At 47.3% G+C, this 26,902-nt stretch overlaps 1 protein-coding gene across 2 annotated transcripts in view; it reads left to right on the top strand.

Moving 5' to 3' along the window:
- Positions 1 to 26,902, top strand: part of drosha (drosha ribonuclease III) — a 213,962-nt gene that overhangs the window by 175,003 nt on the left and 12,057 nt on the right. For both annotated transcript variants that reach the window (XM_085989256.1, XM_085989257.1), the window contains exon 31: positions 14,866 to 14,912. In XM_085989256.1, the coding sequence (XP_085845382.1) occupies positions 14,866 to 14,912 (47 nt within the window). The remainder of the gene's footprint in view (positions 1 to 14,865; positions 14,913 to 26,902) is intronic.

Genomic DNA, 26,902 nt, shown 5'->3' with positions numbered 1-26,902 from the left:
ATCAACCTTTATGGGTGTACACAGCTTCCTGTGTGAGTTAACCTTGACTTGGCCACAAGTTATTGATCCTTGGAGCGTTGCTGTGTTAAACAACAGCCTATTCTCTTTATCCCGTTGCCATCTCCTTTTGCCTCGCACCATCATCCCTTTTGTCATTTAACCTCTCCTGCCTTCCACCCTATCACAGACCGTCCCTTTTGTTCTTTCCTCCCCTTCCCCCTTCCCCGGCCACTACACTTGCTTAAAACCTGTTACACCTCTTAACTTTTTCCAGTTCTGACGAAGGGTCATTGACCTGAAACGTTAACTGTTGTTTCTCTCTCCACAGATGCTGCCTGACCCACTGAGTGTTTTCCAGCATTTTCTGTTTTTTTATTTCTGATTTCCAGCATCCGCCGTACTTTGCTCTTGTTGCCTATTACCATTTTTTTTTGGCTGAGGATCCTACAGATGAGATTTATCTCTTAACTTCACAGTCAAGGTTATGGTCAGACTTCAATTTATTTTATTCCGGCAGAAGCTGTTCAGCTCTGAGGGCCGCAAATTATTTTACAGGAGCAGAAAAGCTTCTGCTTTATATACAAACAGAAAATGCTGGAAATTCTCAGCGGGTCAGGCAGCATCTGTGGAGAGAGTTAATGGGGGGGGCGATCTTAAACCCGACTCGCTCAGCAGAAACCTGGCGGGGCGGGCGGTTAAAATCGCCCCCAGCTCTTACCCGTCCGAAAGCCGCCACGATCGCAACGTCTGCGATTTTAACCCTGCTCTCCTGAGCAGGCGGCGAGGACAGACGCCCGGGGTCAACGGGGTCCTTCTTTGCGTTGCGCGTTGCGGCCCCGATGACATCATCGAGACCCGACTGTAATTTTAACTCGGGCCTGAGCGGAGGAATCCAGCTAGAGTTAAAATCGGGGGCTGTACGTTTCAAAGTTAACCCTTTGTTAACCTGTCGCTATGGTACATTTATATATGACCAAATATGCTTCAGGAAATTTTTATAAGAATTTAGGTAAAATAAAATGTGTTGGGATTTGTTTCATAATGAGAGTGTGAAAAAAGCAAGCCTGAAGGCTTTGTATCTTAATGCTAGAAGCATTAGGAACAAGGTGGATGAATTAGTTGTGGAAATAGAGGTAAACAAGTATGATTTGATTGGGATTACAGAAACGTGGCTGCAGGGTGGGCAAGGCTGGGAACTTAACATCCAGGGATATACAATATTTAGGAAGGATCGGCAAAAAGGTAGGGGAGGTGGGGTAGCATTGCTGGTAAAGGAGGGGATTAATGCAATGGAAAGGAAGGATATTAACTCGGATGAAACGGAATCTGTATGGGTAGAATTGAGAAATAGCAAGGGGAGGAAAACGTTAGTGGGTGTGATATATAGGCCTCCAAATAGTAATATGGAGGTGAGGGAAGGCATAAAAAGGGAAATTAGAGAAGCGTGCGATAAGAGCACAGCTGTCATCATGGGTGACTTTAATTTACATATTGATTGGACTACCCAAATTAGTAAAAATTCTGAGGAGGAGGAATTCCTGGAATGTTTTCGGGACGGTTATCTGGACCAATATGTCGAGGAGCCGACTCGAGATCAGGCCATTTTAGACTGGGTATTGTGCAATGAGAAGGGACTTATCAGCAATCTTCTTGTACGAGGCCCCTTGGGTCAGAGCGATCATAATATGATCGAGCTCTCAGTCGAGATGGAGAGTGAGGAAATTGAATCAGAGACTAAGGTCCAGAACTTAAATAAAGGGAATTACGAGGGTATGAGACGGGAATTGGGTAAGATTGATTGGGTGGTGTTTCTGGGGGGATTGACAGTGGAGAGACAATGGCAAGCATTCAAAGATAGAATGGAAGAATTCCAGAACATGTTTATACCGGTTTGGCATAAAAATAAACCTAAAAAGGTGACTCAACCGTGGATAACGAGGGAAATTAGGGACAGCATAAAATTAAAAAAAAGGGCATATCAACTGGCAAAAAAAAGCACCAGACCGGAAGATTGGGGGCAGTACAGGATACAGCAAAAGAGGACAAAGGGATTAATCAGGAAGGGGAAAATAGAATACGAAAGTAAACTTGCAGCAAACATAAAGACAGACTGCAAAAGCTTTTATCGGTATATCAGGAGGAAAAGACTGGTAAAATCCCAAGTCGGTCCCTTGCAGTCCGATTCGGGAGAATATATAATGGAGAATAAGGAAATGGCAGACCAATTAAACTCATACTTTGGTTCTGTATTCACAAAGGAGGACACAAATAACCTCCCAGGAATATCGGCAAACATAGGGACTAATGAGAGGGAGGAGCTGACAGAAATTAGTATCTCTAGGGATATGGTGTTGGGTAAGTTGAGGGGACTGAAGGCCGACAAATCCCCGGGGCCTGATAAACTACATCCTAGGGTACTTAAGGAGGTGGCCCTGGAGATAGCAGATGCTCTAAGGATCATCTTCCGGAACTCCATTGACTCGGGAACAGTACCCGTGGATTGGAGGGTAGCTAATGTTACCCCAATATTTAAAAAGGGGGGTAGAGAGAAAGCAGGGAATTATAGACCAGTAAGCCTTACATCGGTTGTGGGCAAAATGCTAGAGTCCATTATTAAGGATAAAATAGCGGAGCACTTGACAAATGGGGAAAGGATCGGACAGAGTCAACATGGATTTACAAAGGGTAAATCGTGTTTGACTAATCTGCTGGAATTTTTTGAGGAAGTAACTGGTAAAATAGATGGGGGAGAGCCAGTGGATGTGGTGTACCTTGACTTCCAGAAAGCCTTCGATAAGGTTCCACACAAAAGATTATCATGCAAAATTAAGGCTCATGGGATTGGGGGCAAAGTATTAACGTGGATAGAGAACTGGCTGGCGGATAGAAAACAGAGAGTTGGAATAAACGGCTCGTTTTCGGAGTGGCAGGCAGTGACCAGCGGGGTGCCGCAAGGATCTGTCCTGGGACCCCAGCTGTTCACAATATATATAAATGATCTGGATCAGGGAATTGGATGCAATATTTCCAAATTCGCTGACGACACTAAACTAGGAGGAGGGGTGGGCTCTGATGAGGATGTCAGGAGGCTACAGTGCGATTTGGACAGGTTGGGGGAATGGGCGGATACGTGGCAGATGCACTATAATGTGGATAAATGCGAGGTTATCCACTTTGGGGGTAAAAACAGGAGGGTAGATTATTATCTAAATGGCAATAGATTGGGAGATGGGGAAGTGCAGAGGGACCTGGGTGTTCTTGTGCACCAGTCACTGAAGGAGAGCATGCAGGTGCAACAGGCGATCAAGAAGGCAAATGGTATGTTGGCCTTCATATCAAGGGGGTTCGAGTATAGGAATAGGGATACCTTACTACAGCTGTACAAGGTGCTGGTGAGACCGCATCTGGAGTATTGTGTACAGTTTTGGTCGCCACATCTGCGGAAGGATGTTCTTGCCATGGAGGGAGTGCAACGGCGATTCACCAGGCTGATACCTGGAATGGCGGGAATGACCTACGAAGAGAAATTAAATAGTTTGGGCTTGTACTCACTGGAGTTTAGAAGATTGAGAGGGGATCTCATCGAAACATATAAAATTATGGCAGGCCTGGACAGGCTGAATTCAGAGAGAATGTTTCCAATGGCCGGGGAGCACAGAACCAGGGGCCACAGTCTAAAAATAGCGGGCAAATCATTTAAAACAGAGATGAGGAAGAATTTCTTCACTCAAAGAGTGGTGAGCCTGTGGAATTCCCTGCCACAGAGGGCTGTGAAGGCTAATTCAATAAATATTTTCAAGAGAGAATTGGATATATTTCTGAAGGCTAAGGGGATTAAGGGTTACGGAGAAAAGGCGGGGACGGGGTACTGAACTGGTAAGATCAGCTATGATCTCAGACGAAGATCAGCCATGATCTCATTGAATAGCGGAGCAGGCTCGAAGGGCCGAATGGCCTACTCCTGTTCCTATCTCTATGTTTCTATGTTTCTATGTTTCAGTAAATGGTCAGCACTCGGGAAGGGGGAGGGGATTCGAATAATCACACTGATGAGTATCACTGATGAATATATGTTTTGTTTTGGAGGGGGAAGTCATACAGAAGAAAGTCATACAGCACAGAAGGAGGCCATTCAGCCCATCGAGTCTGCGCCGGCTCTTTCGAAGAGCAATCCAGTCAGTCCCACTCCCCCGCTCTTTCCCCACATCCCTGCAAATTTTTCTCCTTCACATATTTTTTTTTATTTGTTTATGGGATCTGGGCATCGTTGGCAAAGCCAGCATTTACTGCCCATCCCTAATTGCCCTTGAGAAGGTGGTGGCGAGCCGCCTTCTTGAACCGCTGCAGTCCGTGAGGTGAAGGTGCTCCCACAGTGCTGTTAGGGAGGGAGTTCCAGGATTTTGACCCAGCGACGATGAAGGAACGGCCGATATATTTCCAAGTCAGGATGGTGTGTGACTTGGAGGGGAACTTGGAGGTGGTGGTGTTCCCATGCACCTGCTGCCCTTGTCCTTCTAGGTGGTGGAGGTCACGGGTTTGGGAGGTGCTGCCGAAGAAGCCTTGGCGAGTTGCTGCAGTGCATCTTGTAGATGGTATACACTGCAGCCACAGTGTGCTGGTGGTGGAGGGAGTGAATGTTAAGGTGGTGGATGGGGTGCCAATCAAGCGGGCTACTTTGTCCTGGATGGTGTTGAGCTTCCTTAGTGTTGTTGGAGCTGCACTCATCCAGGCAAGTGGAGAGTATTCCATCACACTCCTTACTTGTGCCTTGTAGATGGTGGAAAAGCTTTGGGGAGTCAGGAGGTGAGACACTCGCCACAGAATACCCAGCCTCTGACCTGCTCTTGTTGCCACAGTATTTACGTGGCTGGTCCAGTTAAGTTTCTGGATAATGGTGACCCCCCAGGATGTTGATGGTGGGGAATTTATCTAATTCCCTTTTGAAGTCTACTACAGGAAACTTTTTTTTATCCGGCACCGACGGGACCGGCGTGGTGCCGGTTTATCAAAAAGTCTGGATTACAGAGAGGTATAGGGAAAGGTACGAGAGCTCCGTACACAGCAACAAATCCAGGCTTCCCTGTTGCTTAGCATCAGGGGCAGGAACCGGCCACAAGATCCAAGCGTCCCTGTTGCTTAGCAACAGGTGCATGAACCGGCCACAAGATCCAAGCGTCCCTGTTGCTTAGCAACAGGTGCAGGAACCCGACTACAAGATCCAAGCGTCCCTGTTGCTTAGCAACAGGTGCAGGAACCCGACTACAAGATCCAAGCGTCCCTGTTGCTTAGCAACAGGAGCAGGAACCGGCCACAAGATCCAAGCGTCCCTGTTGCTTAGCAACAGGTGCAGGAACCCGGCCACAAGATCCAGGAACGGCCACTAATATGAATTAAAACTTACCTGAACCTACTCCTGAATTTTGCCGGTTAACAGAGATTTCCGGTTATTTAGGTACCGGTAAATTGAGAGTTTCCTGTATTGAATCTATTTCCCCCGCCCTATCAGGCAGCGCATTCCAAATCCTAACCACTCGTTGCGTAAAACAGTTTTTCCTCAAGTCGCCTCTGGTTCTTTGGCCAATCACCTTAAATCTGTGCCCTCTGGTTATCGCTGCTTTAGGAAAGGGCGTGGCGGCTTTGGCGAGGGTACAGAAGAGATTTACTAGAATGGTTCTGGGAACATGGGATTAGAGTTAACGTGGATAGACTGGAGAAGCTGGGGTTGTTCGCCTTCGAGCAGAGAAGGCTAAGAGAAGGTTTGATGGAGGCGTTTAAAATGAGGAAGGGTTTAGATAGAGTACATGGACTGGGGAGATTAAAACGAGATGTTATAAATGAAGTCCGCCATAGTTCCTCACGCAGGGTGCTTTTAAAGAAAAGTCTGAATGTATTTTTTGCAACCTTCCCGTAATTCCTGTAATATTTGGGGTGTTGTATTCAATAATAAGGGAATGATTAAATTAAGTTGCAACCACTTCTACCTGCAAGATCGTTGCCAGAAAATATTAATGACCGGAATTTGAATTGCAGTTATGTTTCACCTTCACTAATACCGCCAGCCACAGAGGTTCGGCAGTCTACAGTGAAATTGCCCGCAGTGCCGTGTGATCCTTATACGATCGTAAAACGGATATTGCTCACATCACAGGAGGAATGGATGGGCGAGGGGAGAGTAGTAGGAGGCAGAGCAAGCTTGAAAGATTAGTTGCAATCTTTTGCTGCTTACATTCGGGAACCATGATTCAAATCTTCTCCGTGTAAAAGCAATAAAAGCCGTCTCTCACTGGCAACTGCTCATTTCCGCAGGTAAATTAAGATCTTGGTGGGTTAGCTTATTCTGTGAAGAATATAATTAAAGAAGCTCAGAACCATTTGAGGTTGCTGCCACGCAACTTTGGGATATTAATCACTGCGCGCCTCGGCGGTGGGAGGGGGGAGGGACAGATCCAGCACCGCGTTATTTTTTGGTTTTAATAGGTTGCACAATAACAGTGCGCTGCTGAAAACAGCAGTGGGTGCGTTGAGCCTCGGAGGACTTGGTAAAATTGTGCTGGAGACCGCTGGGGTGGATCACAGAACTCCAGTCCCTGGTAGGTGCTCCTGCAACCCTGTTTCAGCAAATGCTGCTCAACTCCGCCTCTTTATATTTCTAGGTACAAGGGGCAACGTTTCAAGTGATAGTTTTTTTGGATGGTAGGAGGTGGGGGGTGACGTAAGAAAACTACTAGGCACTTGGTCTGAGTATTAAACAAGGCTTTAATCAACTGTTTTTCAACATGGAGATCTAGTTGTGTCCTTCACTAGTTCCTGTTAAAGAATGTCCTGAGCAAGCTGGGCCCGTGCCCGAGTATTTATACTCTCCCTGGACAGTGCCACCAGCAGGCCGCCCAGTATTATTTCATAAGTCACTCCACATGAATGACAAGATTCATGTCAGGGTGTGTGATTAAATTTTGGTGCTGGTATTGTGTACATCTCCAAGTTCTCCTCCAATTCACCCTGACCAACGTTCCCCCTAATTTTGGGGGTGGATGCGCGGCCCCTTTAACGGACTGCACGGCCCATTCACAGTTTCGCGCACGTGCAAAGTTTAACGTTGGAAAAGCCGCTCCCGGGCAGCTTAGAGGGAACGTTGATCCTGACTTGGAAATTTATTGTCGCTGGGTCAAAATCCTGGAACTCCCTCCCTAACAGCACTGCGGGAGCACCTTCACCGCACGGACTGCAGCGGTTCAAGAAGGCGGCTCACCACCACCACCACCTTCTCGAGGGCAATTAGGGATGGGCAATAAATGCCGGCCTTGCCAGAGACACCCACATCCTCTAGAGTGAATTAAAAAAACGGACCATATCGAATTGATGCAGAATTTGAGGTGTACCCACACTCTTGTGTTTCTGACACCAGCATGAATGTCTGTCCTCCGTACTGTGCTGTGGTTCCGCCCCAGTCATAATCTAAATAAAACAGCCTGGCCACATCTCGCCAGTGTCGCAGAGAATGGATTCTGTAGTGGGGTAAACTCTTCTTGTCATCGAGTCTTTTGGGCTGTACTGAGTCGATGAGCAAGAGAGAGGTTTTGTCTTCTATCATCCAAGCAAAACTCCAGTCTCCCGTTACTGGATTGGGTGCAGCTTTTGTAGAACACCAAAGTGTCCCAACTCCCAATCTTCTACCAGATTGTCCCGCCTTCAGCAACAAGAACTTGCATTTATATAGCGCCTTTAACGTAGTGAAATGTCCCAGGGCGCTTCACTGGGGCGTTTGTTACCTCTAGACTTGACTATTCCAACGCACTCCTGGCCGGCCTCCCACATTCCACCCTCCGTAAACTTGAGGTCATCCAAAACTCAGCTGCCCGTGTCTTAACTCGCACCAAGTCCCGTTCACCCATCACCCACCCCTGTGCTCGCTGACCTACATTGGCTCCCAGTTAAGCAGCGCCTCAATTTTTAAAATTCTCATCCTTGTTTTCAAATCCCTCCACGGCCTCGCCCCCTCCCTATCTCTGTAATCTCCTCCAGCCCCACAACCCCCCGAGATATCTGCGCTCCTCTAATTCTGCCCTCTTGAGCACCCCTGATTATAATCGCTCAACCATTGGCTGGGCCCTAACCTCTGGAATTCCCTCCCTAAACCTCTCCACCTCTCTACCTTTCTTTCCTCCTTTAAGACACTCCTTAAAACCCACCTCTTTGACCAAGCGTTTGGTCGCCTGTCCTAATTTCTCCTTGTGTGCCTCGGTGTCAAAAATTTTTTTTGTCTTCTCCTGTGCAGCGCCTTGGGACGTTTTACTACGTTAAAGGCGCTATATAAATACAAGTTGTTGTTGATGTCATTGAATGGCGGAACAGGCTCCTCCTGCTTCTATGTACCTGTAATGCAGATGCAGATAGATTACCTTGGAAGGTGTGTCGAAAACTAGAGAACTTGTCTAAAACAAACAAGGTCTCAATCAAGGACCAAGATTGGAAGTAACAACAGAAAACGCTGGAAAAACTCAGTAGGCCAGACAACATCCGTAGAGAGAAATAGAGTCAACGTTTCAGGTCGAAGACCCTTGAAGGGTTTTTACCTCAAATTTGGCTTTGGATATGTGGTTGACTTCTAGTAAATACAGTTAATGTTGACTAACTCGATTTAAGAGAGATGAATTTAGCAGGAACATGACTGTGTGGGCTATGAAGAGAAATAGAAGCCATCCAACAAGCCCTGAACTGCTCGAATCTTGAGAAATGTCAGGCGGAGCAAGGTAACTAACTGCTCATGGATGACTAATAGTTGTTGTTGTTGTTAGCCAACAAATTTTGACACCCGACACCCCCCACCCCCCCTTCTTCACGCTTTGTTTCGGCTCCAAACGTCAGTTGAAGTTAGGCCAGGGCAGCATCCGTGGAGAGAGAAACCGAGTCAACGTTTCAGGTCGATGACCAAATCAAATCAAATCAACTTTTATTGTCATTGTTAGTGCACCAGTGCAGTACAACGAAATGTAGGCTTGCGGCTCCCGAGAGTGTACATTTGGATTAAGACATTTAAACATTCAACATACATTTGGCTTGTAATACATAAACATAAACATAATAAAGTGCATTGGCAGATGTGCAGGCTTTAGAGTTTATTTGTGGAGTTCAGTAGGATGACAGCCCTGGGAAAGAAGCTGTTCCTAAATCTGGTCGTACGGGTGCGAATGCATCTGTAGCGTCTCCCAGATGGCAGGGGGGCGAACAGACTGTGGCTGGGGTGGGTAGGGTCTTTGATGATGGACCGTGACCTCCATAAACAGAATGGAAACAGAATTTCGTCAGAACTGGAAAAAAGCAGGAAATGGAACAGATTTTAAAGCAAGTTTAGGGGCTGGGAAAAGGGGGAGGGGATGAAAGAACAGAAAGGGAAGGTCTGTGATAGGATAGAAAGCAGGAGAGATTAAGAGACATTGAGAGACATTAAGAGATATTCAAGGCAAGAGGAGGTGGTAATGGGTCAGGTTAAGAAACAAAGGATGGCTCTAGATGAAGTGTAAATTGCGCTGGCAGAATGGAAGACAGCTGCCCTGTGGGAGAGAAGAAAAAAAGGCCAAACAAAAAGTGTGGATAAAAAAAAGAAACTACCAGTTCTGACGAAAGGTCTTTGACCTGAAACGTTAACTCTGTTTCTCTCTCCACGGATGCTACCCTGGCCAGCTGAGTGTTTCCAGCATTTTCTGTTGTTATTTCGGATTTCCAGCATCCGCAGTATTTTGCTGTTGTGTCGGTTGAAGTTACCAAGCGAAAGAGCTGGGTTTTTTTTGTATTGTAAATAAAAGGCGTTTTCAGCCAGTATAGGTCAAAGGTCTCGGATCAGGCTTTCTCGAGAGTCGATCTGCTTAGTGTCGAGGAAACCCTGCCGCTCGGCAGCGGTGCTGATTATCGTTTGTAGCGGCTGGGTGATCCCGTCGGTTAGAACTTTGTCCTTTCACCTCTCAAGATCGAGGTTTGAATCCAGTCTCGTCTCGGGATGAAAGAATTCTCTTTCTGTCAGGTGTACTCATCCTGCGGGCATTGAGGGAGGACCGTCAGTCAAAAGTAAAATCCTATTAAATCCATGTTCACAGCACAAAAAGCCAACCATGATGAAGTTCAACACAGACAAACGTGAGGTACTGTATTACATTCTGGTAGGAAGAATAGGGAGGTCAATTATCACTTGGAGGGTGCGAGTCTAGGTGGGGTAGAGGAACAAAGGGATCTCGGAGTACAAATACACAAATCACTAAAAGTTGCGACACAGGTTAGCAAGACCATAAAAAAATGCAAACCAAGCACTAGGGTTTATTTCTAGAGGGATAGAATTGAAAAGTAGGGAAGTTATGCTAAACCTGTATTGAACCTTGGTTAGACCACACTTGGAGCACTGCGTACAGTTCTGGTCGCCATATTATAAAAAGGATATAGAGGCACTGGAGAGGGTGCAGAGAAGATTTACAAGGATGATACCAGAAATGCGAGGGTATACATATCAGGAAAGGATGAACAGGCTGGGTCTCTTTTCACTTTGTAAAATGAAGGCTGAGGGGTGACCTAATAGAGGTCTATAAAATTGTGAAAGGTTTTGATAGAGTGGATAGAGAGAGAATGTTTCCACTTGTGGGGAAGAGCAAAACTAGAGGCCATCAATATAAGATAGTCACCAAGAAATCAAATAGGGAATTCAGGAGAAACTTCTTTACCCAGAGAGTGGTGAGAATGTGGATCTCGCTACCACAGGGAGTGGTTGAAGCGAATAGTATAGATGCATTTAAGGGGAGGCTGGAGAAGCACATGAGGGAGAAGGGAATAGAGGGTTATGCTGATAGATTTAGATGAGGAAAGACGGGGAGGAGGCTCGAGTGGAGCATAAACACCGGCATGGACTGGTTGGGCCGAATGGCCTGTTTCTGTGCCGTATATCCGACGTAATCCTGTATAATAACTTGGCACTTAAACAAACTCAACTATGACCGGTGTGGAAAGTAGGAAAATTCACACTGGTGCATTAGGAACTGATTTGCTGAGATTGGGGTTACGGCACGCTTTCGGATAATGTCCGAGGGACGCGGCTCTCCTCCTGCCCCAAGTTGCCTTGAACTGGTGTTACACACCAACCTGAAAACTTAAGTAAGCAAGTGAAATTAGCTCTACCTAAAAGCTGTAACTGCAAGATTGAACTAATTGGAAACATTTATATTAAAAAAAAAAAAAAAATCGCGTTTGAACTGAAATTTAAACTAAATTTCAGTGCCCGGAGAATCCGAGGGGATCTCTGTCCGGTGGGAGGTCAACAGAAGTCCGAGAGAAATGGCACAGCACGCTAAAGAGCGGCCAGTCACGTTGGGCTGAATTGCCGCCTCTTGTGCCGTTAATTTCTATGATTCTGTGTTCTGGAGTTTTGGCTGACGTCCTGTTACAGGGGGAGACGCGGAGGGCCCCGTGGGGGTTCAGAGCCGAAGAACCGAGACTGGCCAAGCACCGAACCTCCGGCCAACCCTGGGCTTCAATATTCCGAGCAGGTCGAGTCTGAGGCATCGGCTGGTGAGACAGACTGGCCGTGCCTTCAGCCGCCTGGGCCCTGCGCTCTGGAATTCCCTCCCTAAACCTCTCCGCCTCTCCTCCTTTAAGAAAGACTAAACAGGCTGGGGTTGTTTTCCTTGGAGCAAAGAAGGCTGAGGGGGGACCTGATTGAGGTGTACAAAATGATGAGGGGCATAGATAGGGTAGATAAAGAGGAACTTTTCCCCTTAGTAGGGGGGTCAATAACAAGGGGGCACAGATTCAGGGTAAGGGGCAGGAGGTTTAGAGGGGATTTGAGGAGGAACTTTTTCACCCAGAGGGTGGTTGGAGTCTGGAACTCACTGCCTGAAAGGGTGGTAGAGGCGGGAACCCTCACAACAATCAAGAAGCATTTGGATGAGCACTTGAAATGCCATTGCATACAAGGCTATGGACCAAATGCTGGAAAATGGGATTAGATTGGACAGGGATGGATGGGCGGCGCAGACACGATTGGCTGAAGGGCCTCTTTCTGTGCTGTATAACTCTATGACTCTAAGACGCTCCGTAAAACCTACCTCGTCATCTGTCCTAATATCTCCTTATGTGGCTCGGTGTCAAACTTTTTTGGACAATCGCTCCTGTGCAGCTCCTTGGGACGCTTTACTACGTTAAAGGCGCTGTAGAAATGAAAATTGTTGTTGATCAAAAAGGCTTTTTATTTTTGTCATTGAGATCAACGAGCATTTTTTTTTTTTAAAGCGTTGCAATGAAGTCAATGGGCTGGATTTTGCCAGCCCTGGGGAGGCGGGACTGCCGGGAAAATGGCAGAATTTGGGGGCGGGTGTCCAACCCACCTTCATGCCATCTTGCCAGGAGGTGGGTAGCTGTCCCGCGCCGGGTCTCGTCTCCTTGGAGGTGGGAATGGGATTACAGCCACTTAACTGCCTGTTAACAGGCAGAAAAGAGGATTATCCCCATTTTACCCACACAAGTGTGGGCTTCCTGAAGGCTGCGAACCCCGCCAGGGTCACCGAGGTGAGCAGGGGGTCGGAGGGGTCCAAAAGTGCTCTGTGAAGCTAAGTGATGGGGGCAAGTGTGGAGCGGTGAGTATCTGAGGTGAGTGGCAAGTGTTAGAAAATGTTTACTTACCTTTTGTTTCTTCCTGCAGGCTTCAATCGGTGGGGATGCGTAGAGTCTCGCACCTCCACGGTAGAGATGATAGATGACCGTTGCATTCTCCAATGCAGCAACCATCTCATTTCTACAAAATTGTTTGATGAGGTCTTGTATTCAAGAACTCATCAAACTACAGAGAATGTCAGTGTTTGACAGCTTCACAGAGTTGTCAAACGATGACAATTCATCTGTCAAAAATTTTTGACAGATGAAATGTCATACGTTGACGTTCTCTGTAACTGGCTTCCCCTTAATTGGCCTGCTGAGCCTACTGGGCGGGGCTTAACAAGGTCAATCGGGGGAAAATAGCCTGGGTTGGCCAGAAGTTGATGGAGGCGGGACTGAAACCCGACAAGTGGGAGCTCCGCCTCCAAAAGCTCCCCATTGCCAAAAATCCAGCCCTATGTTTCTTGCACGATCTTTAACGAGTTATATTGGGGGCTAGGTGTCCCATCTGTGTAATCTTGTAACCAAGTAGTAGAAGCACCCATTCTGCACCATTTATGATTGTGCTATTTCATTTTGTGCAGTCAGAGTGAGCTGATGAAACCAGCAACAGCAATTGCCTTCCACTGGCAGCTTGGCTGAAGTAATTGCAGCTTGTTTCACGTGAGATGCTACGGCTTTTAGAGTAAAGAGACATTCAGCAGTTTCCATCTGAGCAGTGGCTACGTATGAAAAAAGGGCAAGAAAGGCCATCAAGTTTATTCCGCCCACCCCCTCAACCCTGCCCCACAACCAGACAATGGTAAAATCTCCTACACCGTTAGATGTCACCCGTAGATCGGTGGGCAGCTCTCTATCGCCTCTGAGTCAGAAGGTTGTGGGTTCGCAACTCACTCCGGAGACTTGAGCATAAACAATCTAGGCTGACGCTCCAGTGCAGTGCTGAGGGAGTGCCGCACTGCCGGAGGTGCCATCTTTCGGATGAGACGTTAAAACTGAGGCCCTGTCTGCTCTCTCAGGTGGACATAAAAGATCCCATAGCCACTATTTCGAAGAACAGCAGGGGAGTTATTCCCAGTGTCCTGAACAATGTTACTCTCTCATTAATCTCTCAATCAACACCACTAAAAACAGATTATCCGGTCATTATCACATTGCTGTTTGTGGGAGCTTGCTGTGCGCAAATTGGCTGCCGAGTTTCCTACATTACAACAGTGACCACACTTCAAAAAAGTACTTCATTGGCTGTAAAGCGCTTTGGGACGTCCGGTGGTTGTGAAAGGCGCTGTAGAAATGCAAGTCTTTTTCTTCGTACACCATTCACCCACTCCCTAACCTCCACGTTCTCTTGGGGGAAACATTGGCCCAGAACTTGGTGTCGGGGGCTTGCCGCGCGTGCAAGCCCCCGATGTGCACTTACCCGGCGCGCCGACATCTGAAACCTGGCCCGCAGTGGATTTCCTGTCAGTGGCCTGGTTCTGATGTCGGCGCGCTGTGCTAACCTGACCCAGCGGCGTCGTTAGTGCGATGTGCCGGCTGGGATCAGGTGAGCACTGTTCAGCCAATCAGGGGAGGGGAAACTTCATTCATAAGTTTGAGAGTAAGAACTGTCAAACTCATGAGAAGTACTGCACCCCAAAACACTACTTAAACTTTAAATAAAATTTTAAAAAACATCCCAATCCTTAAATTAAGTATAAATAAGTTTTATAAAAATAATTTAAACAATTTTTTTTTTTTTGAAAAAATAAATTTTTAATAAAAAGGGTCTAAAACTAAACTTACCTTATTGTAGATTCTTTAAAATAATAAACCTGTGGGGAAAAAAAATTCTAAATTGCACTAAAACACCACTTACCTGTAAAAATAAATACTTACGTGTGCTTTTTACAAGCATAAAGACCGGAGGCCTTTACACATGCGCAAATCCCCCAAAACAGAGGAAATCCAAGACGCACGCGCTGCCCCCTACAGCGCACGCGCTAGCCTCTTCACCTCTTGGGTTAGAGGAGAGGAAATGCCGGTTTTCAGCGCATGCGCTGTGCATGCTGAAAACCGGCATTTCCTCAGGCCAGACACGTGAGTACCCCTTCCGCACTCACGCGTTTGGGGAGGAATTACTGCCCCATTGAGTTTGCTGTATTAGTGAAACTAGCTGTTTTATAACACTACTCTACCTGGACCTGATTGGTGCTTCAGTTTGTCATTCTAAGACTTGTTTTCTCTTTCAAACAGCATTCAACAAGCTGAAATGGGAGCTGCCATGGACGCCTTGGAAAAATGTAAGAGGATTTATTTTATTTAATAAGTTCACTATCTTTGTCTTTTTTTAACTTTTAGAAAATTCGTAAAAGTGGCATAATTTTATATTGGAACTGATGAATAAGGAAATGACCAAGGTATTTCAGTAGATACACGTTGACGGCTCGTATCACACATATGGATGTTTCCCCTGTCTGGGGGGGTCTAGAACCAGGGGTCACAGTCTCAGAATACGGGGTAGGACATTTAGGACTGAGATGAGGAGAAATTTCTTCACTCAGAGGGTGGTGAACGTATGGAATCCTCTACCACAGAAGGCTGTGGAGGCCAAGTCACTGAATATATTTAAGAAGGAGATAGATAGATTTCTAGACACAAAAGACATCAAGGGGTGTGGGGAGAGAGCGGGAATATGGTATTGAGATAGAGGATCAGCTATGATTGTGTTGAATGGCGGAGCAGGCTCGAATGGCCGACTCCTGCTCCTATTTTTCTATGTTTTCTATGTTCTATATCAGGGATGGACAGAAATCCAGGCCCGAAAACTAACTGCGTCCAATGAAAGATGCTTTAGAGAGACCAGGCTGGATCCTTGATAGCAAGGTTAATCCCATTTATTCCTGAAAGCAGGAACCTTTGACTGAGCGGCGGCATTGCCACCTCTGAGTCAGAAAGTGCAGGGCTCCAACCCCACTCCGAACGGCGGCAGTGAGCCCTGACCGGAGCTCCGGCTTTGAGTTCCGGGTTGACATCCAGCGGGATGCTCGATCCGGTGGGCGCGCGCCAACGCTCCCCCTAATTTTGGGGGCTGGCAGCTCCTACTGCGGGGCTGTGCGGCCCACTCAAAATTCCGTGCCCGCGCGATTTTTTTTTTTTACCATTTCAAAAGCCGGCTCACCGGCTGGGCGGGAGCTCCACAACGTCGTGCAGCTTAAAGGGAACGTTAGAAACAGCGAAAAATAGGAGCAGGAGTCGGCCATTCGGCCCTTCGCACCTGCTCCACCATTCAGTATGATCATGGCTGATCCTCTATCTCAATACCATATTCCCGCTCTCTCCCCATACCCCTTGATGCCTTTTGTATCAAGAAATCTATCTATCTCCTTCTTAAATATATTCAGTGACTTGGCCTCCACAGCCTTCTGTGGTAGAGAATTCCACAGGTTCACCACCCTCTGAGTGAAGACATTTTTCCTCATCTCAGTCCTAAATGTCCTACCCTGTATCCTGAGACTGTGACCCCTCGTTCTAGACCCCCCAGCCAGGGGAAACATCCTCCCTGCATCCATGTACAAGATTCTTCAGACAGTGGGGCCATCCCATGCCAGGACGTACACCGTGGCTGTGTATTTCAAAGGAGAGAGGATTGGCTGTGGTACGGGTCCAAGGTACGACTGTCTGTATGAATGCCCAGGCATTACTTTGATGGCCATTTGAGCAGGAGTCTTGCTAATGCGCCATCTGCTGAGCAGCCGTCTGACCCGGCAAACGCAAATTCAACGTGAAATGGAATGCAGCTGAACATGGGTTCGTTGACTGGTGCAGGATCTCCCTTCCAGTTTGGTTTGTCGGTCTCCACCAAGCATGGCCGTGGCATGCGCTGTACATAAAAGGTGTTCAAAAAATGATATGGGGCCTAGATAGAGTGGATAGGAAGGACCTACAGGAAACTTTTTTTTATCCGGCACCAACGGGACCGGCGTGGTGCCGGTTTATCAAAAAGTCCGGATTACAGAGAGGTATAGTGAAAGGTACGAGAGCCCCGTACACAGCAACAAATCCAGGCTTCCCTGTTGCTTAACAACAGGTGCAGGAACCCAGGCCACAAGATCCAGGCGTCCCTGTTGCTTAGCAACAGGTGCAGGAACCCCGGTTACACAGCCACAGATCCAGGAACGGCCACTAATATGAAGTAAAACTTACCTGAACCTACTCCTCAATTTTGCCGGTTAACAGATTTCCGGTTATTTAGGTGCCGGTAAATCGAGAGTTTCCTGTATTTCCCTAAGCAGAGAGGTCAATAACCAGGAGGTATAGATTTAAATCAATGGGTAGCAGGATTAGAGGGGAGTTGAGGAGAACTTTCTTCACCCAGAGGGTGGTGGGGGTCTGGAACTCACTGCCTGAAAGGGTGGTCGAGGCAGAAACCCTCATCACATTTAAAAAGTACTTGGATATGCCCTTGAAGTGCCGGAACCTGCAGGGCTACGGACCAAGAGCTGGAAAGTGGGATTAGGCTGGAGAGCTCTTTTTCAGCCGGCACAGACACGATGGGCCGAATGGCCTCCTTCTGTACCGTAAATTTGTATGTATGACCTCGCCTTCTCCCTGCCCCGCACCCCCCCACTCTCTCCCGCTTCCCTCCCCACCCCCGACCACCTTGTTTGGGTTGTGGGAGTCAATGAAACCCTCCTGCTGTTTAGGACTAATCACCTTTATCGGCTGGGATACAGATGGTTGCAGCCATGGAAACAGCCCGTCAGACTGTTAATCAGCCCGCGGATCTTCCCACGACTGCACACCCTTCTCAGAGGGAAGATACGAAAAACAAAAAACTGAAAACAAGAAAGCTTGGTGCCATTTTAGATCCCTGGGCAATTCATGTCAACGACTGGAGGTTGTGAGGAATATTGACGTTTGAGGAGCAGTCCTTGCATTCTACTGTGTTTGGGGTTAACGAGGTTAAAAATTCAGCGTTTGTTCCTCGCGGCGGTTTTCACTTCAGGCAAGCAGCCCACCGCGACCGATCAGTCCTCGGATTCACGTGAGGAAGACCTGCACATTAGTTACATTGAGTTACATCACGTGTACAGCACAGAAGCAGGCTTTTCGGCCCAACTGGTTTATGCTCCTCGCGAGCCTCCTGAAACCTGACTTCATCCCACCCCATCAACATATCCTTCTATTCCCTTCTCCCTCATGTGCTTATCTATCTTCCCCTTAAATGCATCGATGCCATTTGCCTCAACCACTCCCTGTGGTAGCGAGTTCCACTCTCTGGGTAAAGAAGTTTTTCCTGCATTTATTAGTGACTATCTTACATTTAATTCAGATTTCCAGCATCCGCAGTATTTCGCTTTTGCATCTTATATTTATGGCCCTTAGTTTTGGACTCACCCACAAGTGGAGCATCTTCTCTACGTCTACCCTATCAAACCCTTTCATTATCTTAAAGACCTCTATCGGGTATTCCCTCAACCTTCTCTTTTCTAGAGAAAAGAGCCCCAGCCTGCCATTCGGCCCCTCGAGCCTGCTCCGCCATTTAATGAGATCATGGCTGATCATCCAAACTCAGTACCCTGTCCCTGCCTTCTCCCCATACTCCTTGATCCCTTTAGCCTTAAGAAATATATCTAACTCCTTCTTGAATATGTTTAATGAATTGGCCTCAACTGCCTTGTGTGGTAGAGAATTCCACAGGTTCACCACTCTCTGGGTGAAGAAATTCCTCCTCATCTCAGTCCTAAATGGCTTACCCCTTATCCTTAGACTGTGACCCCTAGTTCTGGACTCCCCCGCCATCGGGAACATCCTTCTGACATCTAGTCTGTCTAGTCCTGTTAGAATTTTATAAGTTTCAATGAGATCCCCTCTCATTCTTCTAAACTCCAACGAGTACAAGCCCAATCGACCCAATCTCTCCTCATACGTCATTCCTGCCATTTCCTGATAAGTATACCCTCTCAGTTCTGGTATCATCCTGGTGAATCTTTTTTGCATCTTGTCCCCTGCATCTATATCCTTTTTATAATATGGAGACCAGAACTGTTCACGGTACTCCCAAGTGTGAGTTAAGAGCTTGGAGTGTCCATGTGAGAGGAGCTGTCAGTGTTGGACTATCTTGCGTTAGGGGAAGCAACATCCTTTAACAATAACACAACACATTCATCTGTAAGAGCAGTCTTTCTTTATCGTGGCTAGATATCCGTGTATGAAGAGTACACTTGAGTCTGGCTATTATCAACCATCAAATGACCAGCTGTCATTGGCTGAAGTTGGCAATGCCAGTTAGTTTTTTATTCGTTCCTGGGATGTGGGCATCGCTGGCAAGGCCAGCATTTATTGCCCATCCCTAATCGCCCTTGAGAAGGTGGTGGTGAGCCGCCTTCTTGAACCGCTCCAGTCCGTGTGGTGAAGGTGCTCCCGCAGTGCTGTTAAGGAGGGAGTTCCAGGATTTTGACCCAGCGACGATGAAGGAACGGCCGATATATTTCCAAGTCAGGACGGTGTGTGACTTGCAGGGGACCTTGGAGGTGGTGGTGTTCCCATGCGCCTGCTGCCCTTGTCCTTCTAGGTGGTAGAGGTGGCGGGTTTTGGGAGGTGCTGCCGAAGAAGCCTTGGCGAGTTGCTGCAGTACATCTTGTAGATGGTCCACACGCGTAGGAGGAGATAGCAAACACCGGCACCTGGCAGGTTGCTTAGAAGAAGTAATCGGCATGTTTCTAGCTTATAGACCGTCAAAAATCTAACCCTTCCATTAAATCCTGGAGTTGGCAAATGGATGTCCTGAAAATAGTAAAGCTGTTGGAGGTTGGTGCCTGAGCTTAAGATTGGAAGATTTGATGTAGCAAAGTAGAACATGTAATTATAGGGCTGCTGAAGGAACATCAGTGTTAAGTTGGGGATGGGTGGGTAAGAGATAATTGCCTTGTTCCTAGCCTCATATCTGATTAATTTTGGGTAGTTTTTGAATTCAATCATAATAAATATCTATGCCCATGTTGGTTTGCTCATCATTATTAGTCAACTGATCTGCTAGCTAGTCAGTAATCTTTCAGTAATTCAGTCAGGTTTTTTTATTGACGTTTTATGTTACCACAGCACAAAATAATTTGGTTATTTTGTTCCATTTCAAAGGAGTGGGGAATTTGTGTTCCGACTCTGTCTGTTTTCTGTGAAGGCAATTCGTGTGCTGGGGTTGTGGTTCTCTCCCTGTGCTAGCCCCGAATAGTGCTCGCTAAGGCAAAGGGCAAATACACTGCGGGTGGGTGCTGGAAATCTGAAATTAAAAAACAGCACATGCTGGAAACACTCAGCGGGTTAAGCAGCGTCCGTGGAGCGAGAGAGAGAGAGAGAAACAGAGTTGACGTTTCAGCTCCGACGGCCTTTCGTCAGAACCTGAAATGTCAACTCCGCGGTATTTGGCTTTTACCGTAAGAATAAGTTGCGAGCAGATCAGATTTCAACCAGTTCAGTCAGTGACCGCTTACCGGACAGTGGGATTGATCTGAAAACGGACGTGTGGCGCACCAGATGGTAAATTTAGCACCCAGCCAGCGCATGTCAGGAAATGTTGGGCCAGTGTGTCTGAGATTTTCCACTTTGACCCAGCTCCATGCAAGGCCCAGCTCCATGCAAGGCCCTATCAACAGTGTGGGACTTCGCGCTGTTTACCCTGATATATGTGTCTATTTATTCTTGCTGTATGCTTATCCATGTGACCTGACCTACCATCTAATTTTCAGAAAAAATGGTCACCCAGAACAGACCGTGTGATGTAAGAAAACTACTAGGCACTTGGTCTAAGCGTGAAACAAAGCTTTAATCAACTGTTTTACAACATGGAGGTCTAGTTGTGTCCTTCACTAGTTCCTGTTAAGAATGTCCTGCGCAAGCTGGGCCCGTGCCCGAGTATTTATACTCTCCCTGGACAGCGCCACCCGCAGGCCGCTCAGTATTATTTCATAATTCTTTCTTTCATGAATGACTGATTCATGTCAATACTTTTATTAGATTTTATTGAAAGGTCATAAATGAGTTCCTTTTAACAAATACCAATACTTGAGAGCCACATTTGTGTACCCATCAGTGCTGTCCTGATCTTCTGAGGCAATTCAGAGATGATTCACTCCGTTAATTCCAGAGATGAGGGGGTTGACTTATGAGGAAAGGTTGAGCAGGTTGGGCCTATACTCATTGGAATTTAGAAGAATGAGAGGTGATCTTATTGAAACATGTAAGATACTGAGGGGGCTTGACAAGGTAGATGCAGAGAGGATGTTTCCCCTTGTGGGGAAATCTAGAACTCGGGGGCATAGTTTCAGAATAAAGGGTCGCCCTTTTAGAACTGAGATGAGGAGGAATTTCTTCTCTGAGGGTCGTAAATCTGTGGAATTCTCTGCCCCAGAGAGCTGTGGAGGCTGGGTCATTAAATACATTAAGGTGGAGATAGACAGATTTTTGCAAGATAAGGGAGTGAAGGGTTATGGGGAGCGGGCAGGGAAGTGGCTTTGAGCCCAAAATCAGCCATGATCTCATTGAATGGCGGAGCAGGCTCGAGGGGCCAAGTGGCCTATTCCTGCTCCTATTTCCTATGTTCTTATGTAAACCTGATGGGCCACCCTAAACCACATCCGCACGAATCAGCAGCAGATGTGGATACCTGATGCACAACTGGAAAATCGAAAACTCTCCAGTGTGCGACTGTGATCACCCAGAACAGAGACCGTGTGACGTAAGAAAACTACTAGGCACTTGGTCTAAGCATTAAACAAAGCTTTAATCAACTGTTTTACAACATGGAGGTCTAGTTGTGTCCTTCACTAGTTCCTGTTAAGAATGTCCTGCGCAAGCTGGGCCTGTGCCCGAGTATTTATACTCTCCCTGGACAGCGCCACCCGCAGGCCGCTCAGTATTATTTCATAAGTCTTTCTTTCGTGAATGACTGATTCATGTCACCTTGGAACATCTAAACGACTCAATGCCCGATTCACAGATACGAAGGCGGCACCACAGCGATACACTTCCACGACAGTGTTCCCTCTAATTTATTTTCGGAGCCGCCGGGCCCATTCAAAAACTCCGCGCAGGCGCGGTTTTTCCCCATTGAAAAGCCGGTGAGCCAGCTGCGCAGGACATCGAGACCGCAGGGAACGTTGCTCTGCTATTCCTGACGCAATTACCTGGCTTAAGTGTAAAGTAGGAGTCAACAACTATAACATCGGCCATATGAAATAATAACAGCGCAGTAATCTAATATAGTTTGAAGTTATTTTTCTTTTTCTTTGTCCCACGAATGTGCAAGACTTGCTATTGGTTGCATTGTATACGCTTCTTGCTGCGGTATGCATTTTTTGTCCTCCCCGTCAATGAGGGGATTTTTTTTTTTTCATTCATTCACGGGAATGTGGGCGTCACTGGGAAAGCCAGCATTTATTACCCATCCCTAATTGCCCTTGTGGTGGTGGTGGTGGTGACAACTGAGTGTCTTGCTGCACCATTTCAGAGGGGCAGCTAAGAGTCAACCACATTGTTGTGGGTCTGGAGTCACATATCGGCCAGACCGGGAAAGGACGGCAGATTTCCTTCCCATTAGTGAACCAGATGGGTTTTTACGACATTCTGTTAGTTACATGGTCACCATTACTGGTACCAGCTTTTTTTTTTAGTTCCAGAATTATTTAATTTAGCGGGTACGGTAGCATAGTGGTTATGTTACTGGGCTAGTAATCCAGAGGCCTGGACTAATGATCCAGAGACGTGAGTTCAAATCCCACCACAGGCAGCTGGGGAATTTATATTTAAAATAATTAAATAAATCTGGAATTAAAAGCTAGTACAGGAAACTTTGTGCTATCCGGAGGTGAGCTATCCGGCAATCTGGAGCCACCGGCAAAAATCAGCAGCCGTTTTTTATTCTTTTTGTTTGTTTTTTTTGCTTTGTTTGAACAGTCAAGCTGTGCAAGGTCTGTAGCTATAGCAACAGCTTCAGCTACAGAGCTTGCAGGCCACACCCGAGTGTTTAGAAGCTGTTGCTAAGCAACAGTGTTTGTTGTCAAATACGGCGATAAGAATCTCCGTATCTCTCAACATTAACTCTGGAGAGTACAGCAGTTTTGAGGCAACGGCAGCAGCTCGGTCCCGTGGGTGCCGGATAGCGCAAAGTTTCCTGTACCATTAATGGTAACCATGAAACTACCAGATTGCTGTAAAAACCCATCTGGTTCACGAATGTCCTTTAGAGAGGGAAATCTGCCATCCTTACCCGATCTGGCCGATATGTGATCCAGACCCACAGCAGTGTGGTTAACTCTTAACTGCCCCTCTGCAGTTCAAGAAAACGGTTCACCACCACCTTCTCGAGGGCAATAAATGCCAGCCTTGCCAGTGACGCCCACAGCCCATGAACGAATAAAAAAAAAAAAATTAACTCTATTTAAATTCTCCAGCTGCCGTGGTGGGATTTGAACTCATGTCTCCGGATTATTAGTCCAAGCCTCTGGATTACTGATCACGTAACAGAACCGATCCCGATGAATCTCTGTACCTTTTTAAGAGCTTTGCTTGCTGAAGCCTAATCAGCTTACTGCAGTCACGTGATCTTCCTCCCACTCACACTCGCACTAAGAGCCTGGCTCCAGACTTTCCCTGTAGAAAAGGTTCTGGCTCTTTTTTTGATTTGGAATCTGTCGACAAATTTTAACGCTAGCTATGACATCCCCTTCTTCAAAACTCGTTCATGGGAGCATCGCTGTTCAGAGTTTCGCCACAGGGCATAGCCTCAGGATAAAGGGGTCGGCCATTTAGGACTGAGGCGAGGAGGAATTTCTTCACTCTGAGGGTGATGAATCTTTGGAATTCTCTACCCCAGAGGGCAGTGGATGCTGAGTTGTTGAGTATATTCAAGACAGAGATTGTTAGAGTTTTGGATAGTAAGGGAATCAAGGGATATGGGGATAGTGCATATAGTAATCTGGGATGTAATGTTTAAGTTATCCACCAGATGGAGCCAAAGATTAAGCTATCATATTCACCAGTGTTTAAGATAATGTCCTGGTACACCAGTTAGTATGGTAATGTGGCATTGCATTATGGGTATGACTCAGAGGTGAATCCTCCATCTTGCATCGTGCAGTTAGAAATACAGGGGGAGAAATTGGGTGAGTAGCGCCAGCTGTTAGCGCCTAAAGAGGCAGTCAGTGGCTGTAGCGCCACTGGCTGCGTCTGCGGCGATATTCAGTGGGGCGCTAATGGCGGCGTTAGGCATTTGCGCTGCGCCGCCACCGATGACGTCATCGGTGTGCGCAGCGCCCCATTCGTGCCCCGTTCGCGATATTTGGTAGCGAACGCCGCAGTTGCGCCGCTCGCTACCCGCGCCCGGTTCACGGGGCCTTACTGTGCCGGCAGCGGCGCAAGTTAAGGTGGAGGTGCGGGGCGGCCGCTTTTTCGCCGGCCGCCTGCCAGCACCTCCATCCCCAGCCTCCTAACCACCCCCCCCTCCCTCCGCAGCATTGCCGGCTGTTTCCCGAGAGCCTGGCACTTCTCCTTGGTGCCGGGCTCATTTGCCGGCACTCGCGATCGGGGATCGCGCTGTTGCAGGCACCTCCCCCTTAACAGTGGGAGGAAGGCCTGCAGTACCGCAGCGTGCCGTGCCGCAGCGTGTGGCGCTGCGGCACGTTGCGCTGCGATAAATCAGTTTCAGCGCCCTAAGAGGGACGCGGAGCGCCTCGAGCCTCGCCCCGTGTCCCTCGAGGGGCACTGAAACTGAATTTCTGGCGATCGGTATCACTCCGATCGCTGCGCTAAATCCTGCGCTCCGCCGACTTTGGCGCCCCAACCCAATTTCTAGGCCACTGTGTTTTGCTTGCAGCCTGTAAGAGCTATGTCTCTCTGCTACACCGTGTAATAAACAGTTGGGTTTTCTGCCTAAGAACTCGCTTATCTCAGTTTCGGACCTTACCACTCGGATATCACAGTGCAGGAGGGCGGAGTTGAGGTTGAAGATCGGCCATGATCCTATTGAATGGCGGAGCAGGCTCGAGGGGCCGAATGGCCGACTCCTGCTCTTGCTCCTAATTCTTATGCTTTTATGGAGCACTTCATTGATTTTATTTTCAAAAAGGTTACCTGGGTTTTACAAATTTAAAGACACCCAGGTACGTCAGGCTTCAAGTTTTGTGTCCTAGTTTGTTGCACAAGTGTCAGAAATGTGTTTAATACCTTCCATCAAGATTCAGTTTTGAGAAATGTGAAAGCTTCTTCCGTCTGCAGTACTGGGTGAGCAGAAGTTTCCTCCGGTTAAACATTGGGAAGAGTGAAGCCATTGTCTTCGGTCCCCGCCACCAACTCCATCCCCCTCCCTGGCAACTGTCTGAGGCTGAACCAGGCCGTTCGCAACCTGGGTGTTGTATTTGACCCCGAGATGAGCTTCCGACCACATCCCCGCTCCATCACCAAGACCGCCTACTTCCAGCTCCCTAGCGCTGCCCGGCACATGGGATTGGGGGTAAGGTACTGACTTGGATAGAGAACTGGTTGGCAGACAGGAAGCAAAGAGTTGGAATAAATGGGTCTTTTTCCGAGTGGCAGGCAGTGACTAGTGGGGTAGCGCAGGGATCAGTCCTAGGACCCCAGCTATTCACAATATATATTAATGATCTAGACAAGGGAACTAGATGTAATATCTCCAAGTTTGCAGATGACACAAAGCTGGGTGGGCGTGTGTGCTGTGAGGAGGATGCTGAGAAACTCCAGTATGATTTGGACAGGTTGGGTGATTGGGCAGATGAAGTATAATGTGGATAAATGCAAGGTTATCCATTTTGGTGTCAAAAACAGGAAGGCAGATTATTATTTGAATGGCAATAGATTGGGAGAAGGGGAAGTGCAACGAGACCTGGGTGTCCTTGTGCACCAGTCGCTGAAGGTAAGCATGCAGGTGCAGCAGGCGGTTAAGAAGGCAAATGGTATGTTGGCCTTCATAGTGAGAGGATTCGAGTACAGGAGCAAGGATGTCTTGCTGCAGTTGTACAGGACCTTGGTGAGTATTGTGTGCAGTTTTGGTCATCTTATCTGAGGAAGGATGTTCTTGCCATGGAGGGAGTGCAGCGAAGATTCACCAGACTGATACCTGGGATGGCAGGAATGACGTATGAGGAGAGATTGGGTCGATTGGGCTTATACTCGCTGAAGTTTAGAAGAATGAGAGGGGATCTCATTGAAACTTATAAAATTCTAACAGGACTAGACAGACTAGATGCAGGAAGGATGTTCCCAATGGCGGGGGCGTCCAGAACCAGGGTCACAGTCTAAGGATAAGGGGTAAGCCATTTAGGACTGAGATGAGGAGGAATTTCTTCACCCAGAGAGTGGTGAACCTGTGGAATTCTCTACCACAGAAGGCAGTTGAGGCCAATTCATTAAATATATTCAAGAAGGAGTTAGATATATTTCTTAAGGCTAAAGGGATCAAGGGATATGGGGAGAAGGCAGGGACAGGGTACTGAGTTTGGATGATCAGCCATGATCTCATTGAATGGCGGAATAGGATCGAGGGGCCGAATGGCCAACTCCTGCTCCTATCTTCTATGTTTCAATGACTCCGCCCCTGCCTCGGCTCATCTGCTGCTGAAACCCTCATCCATGCCTTTATTACCTCCTAGAATTGACGATTTCAACACACTCTTAATGGGAACAGTAGCACAGTGGTTGCGTTACTGGACTTGTAATCCAGAGGCCTGGACTAATGATCCGGAGACATGAGTTCAGATCCCACCACGGCAGCTGGGGAATTTAAACTCAATTAAATAAATCTGGAATTAAAAACTAGTGTCAGTAACGGTGACCATGACCATTGTCGTAAAAACCCATCTGGTTCACTAATGTGCTTTAGGGAAGGAAATCTACCGTCCTTACCCGGTCTGGCCTATACGTGACTCCAGACACACAGCAATGTGGTTGACTCTTAACTGCCCTCAGAAATGGCCACTCTGTCATATAAAAAAAAACTGCAGCGGTTCAAGGCGGCGGCTCACCGCCACCACCTTCTAAAGGGCAACTAGGGATGGGCAATAAATGCTGCCTTGCCAGCAACGCCCACATCCCGTGAACAAATAAATAAAAAAAAAACGTCGCCTCGCTGTGGCTGGATTATCCGTGCTGGAAACTAGGGCAGTGAGTCTTCTCTACAGCAGAATCTGGTCACTTGGGCGGATTTCCTTGCTTTTCCCGGTGGACGAAGCAACTTTTATACAGAAGGTGAATTCCTTTTGAAGATTTAAGGGAGTTGGCA

This window comes from Somniosus microcephalus, chromosome 5 (genome assembly GCF_052327205.1).
Source record: "Somniosus microcephalus isolate GS21.2 chromosome 5, FLI_Smic_1.0, whole genome shotgun sequence".
Lineage (NCBI taxonomy): Eukaryota > Metazoa > Chordata > Chondrichthyes > Squaliformes > Somniosidae > Somniosus > Somniosus microcephalus.
The sequence above is the reverse complement of the archived record's forward strand: the minus strand, read 5'-3'. Positions and strand labels throughout refer to the sequence as shown.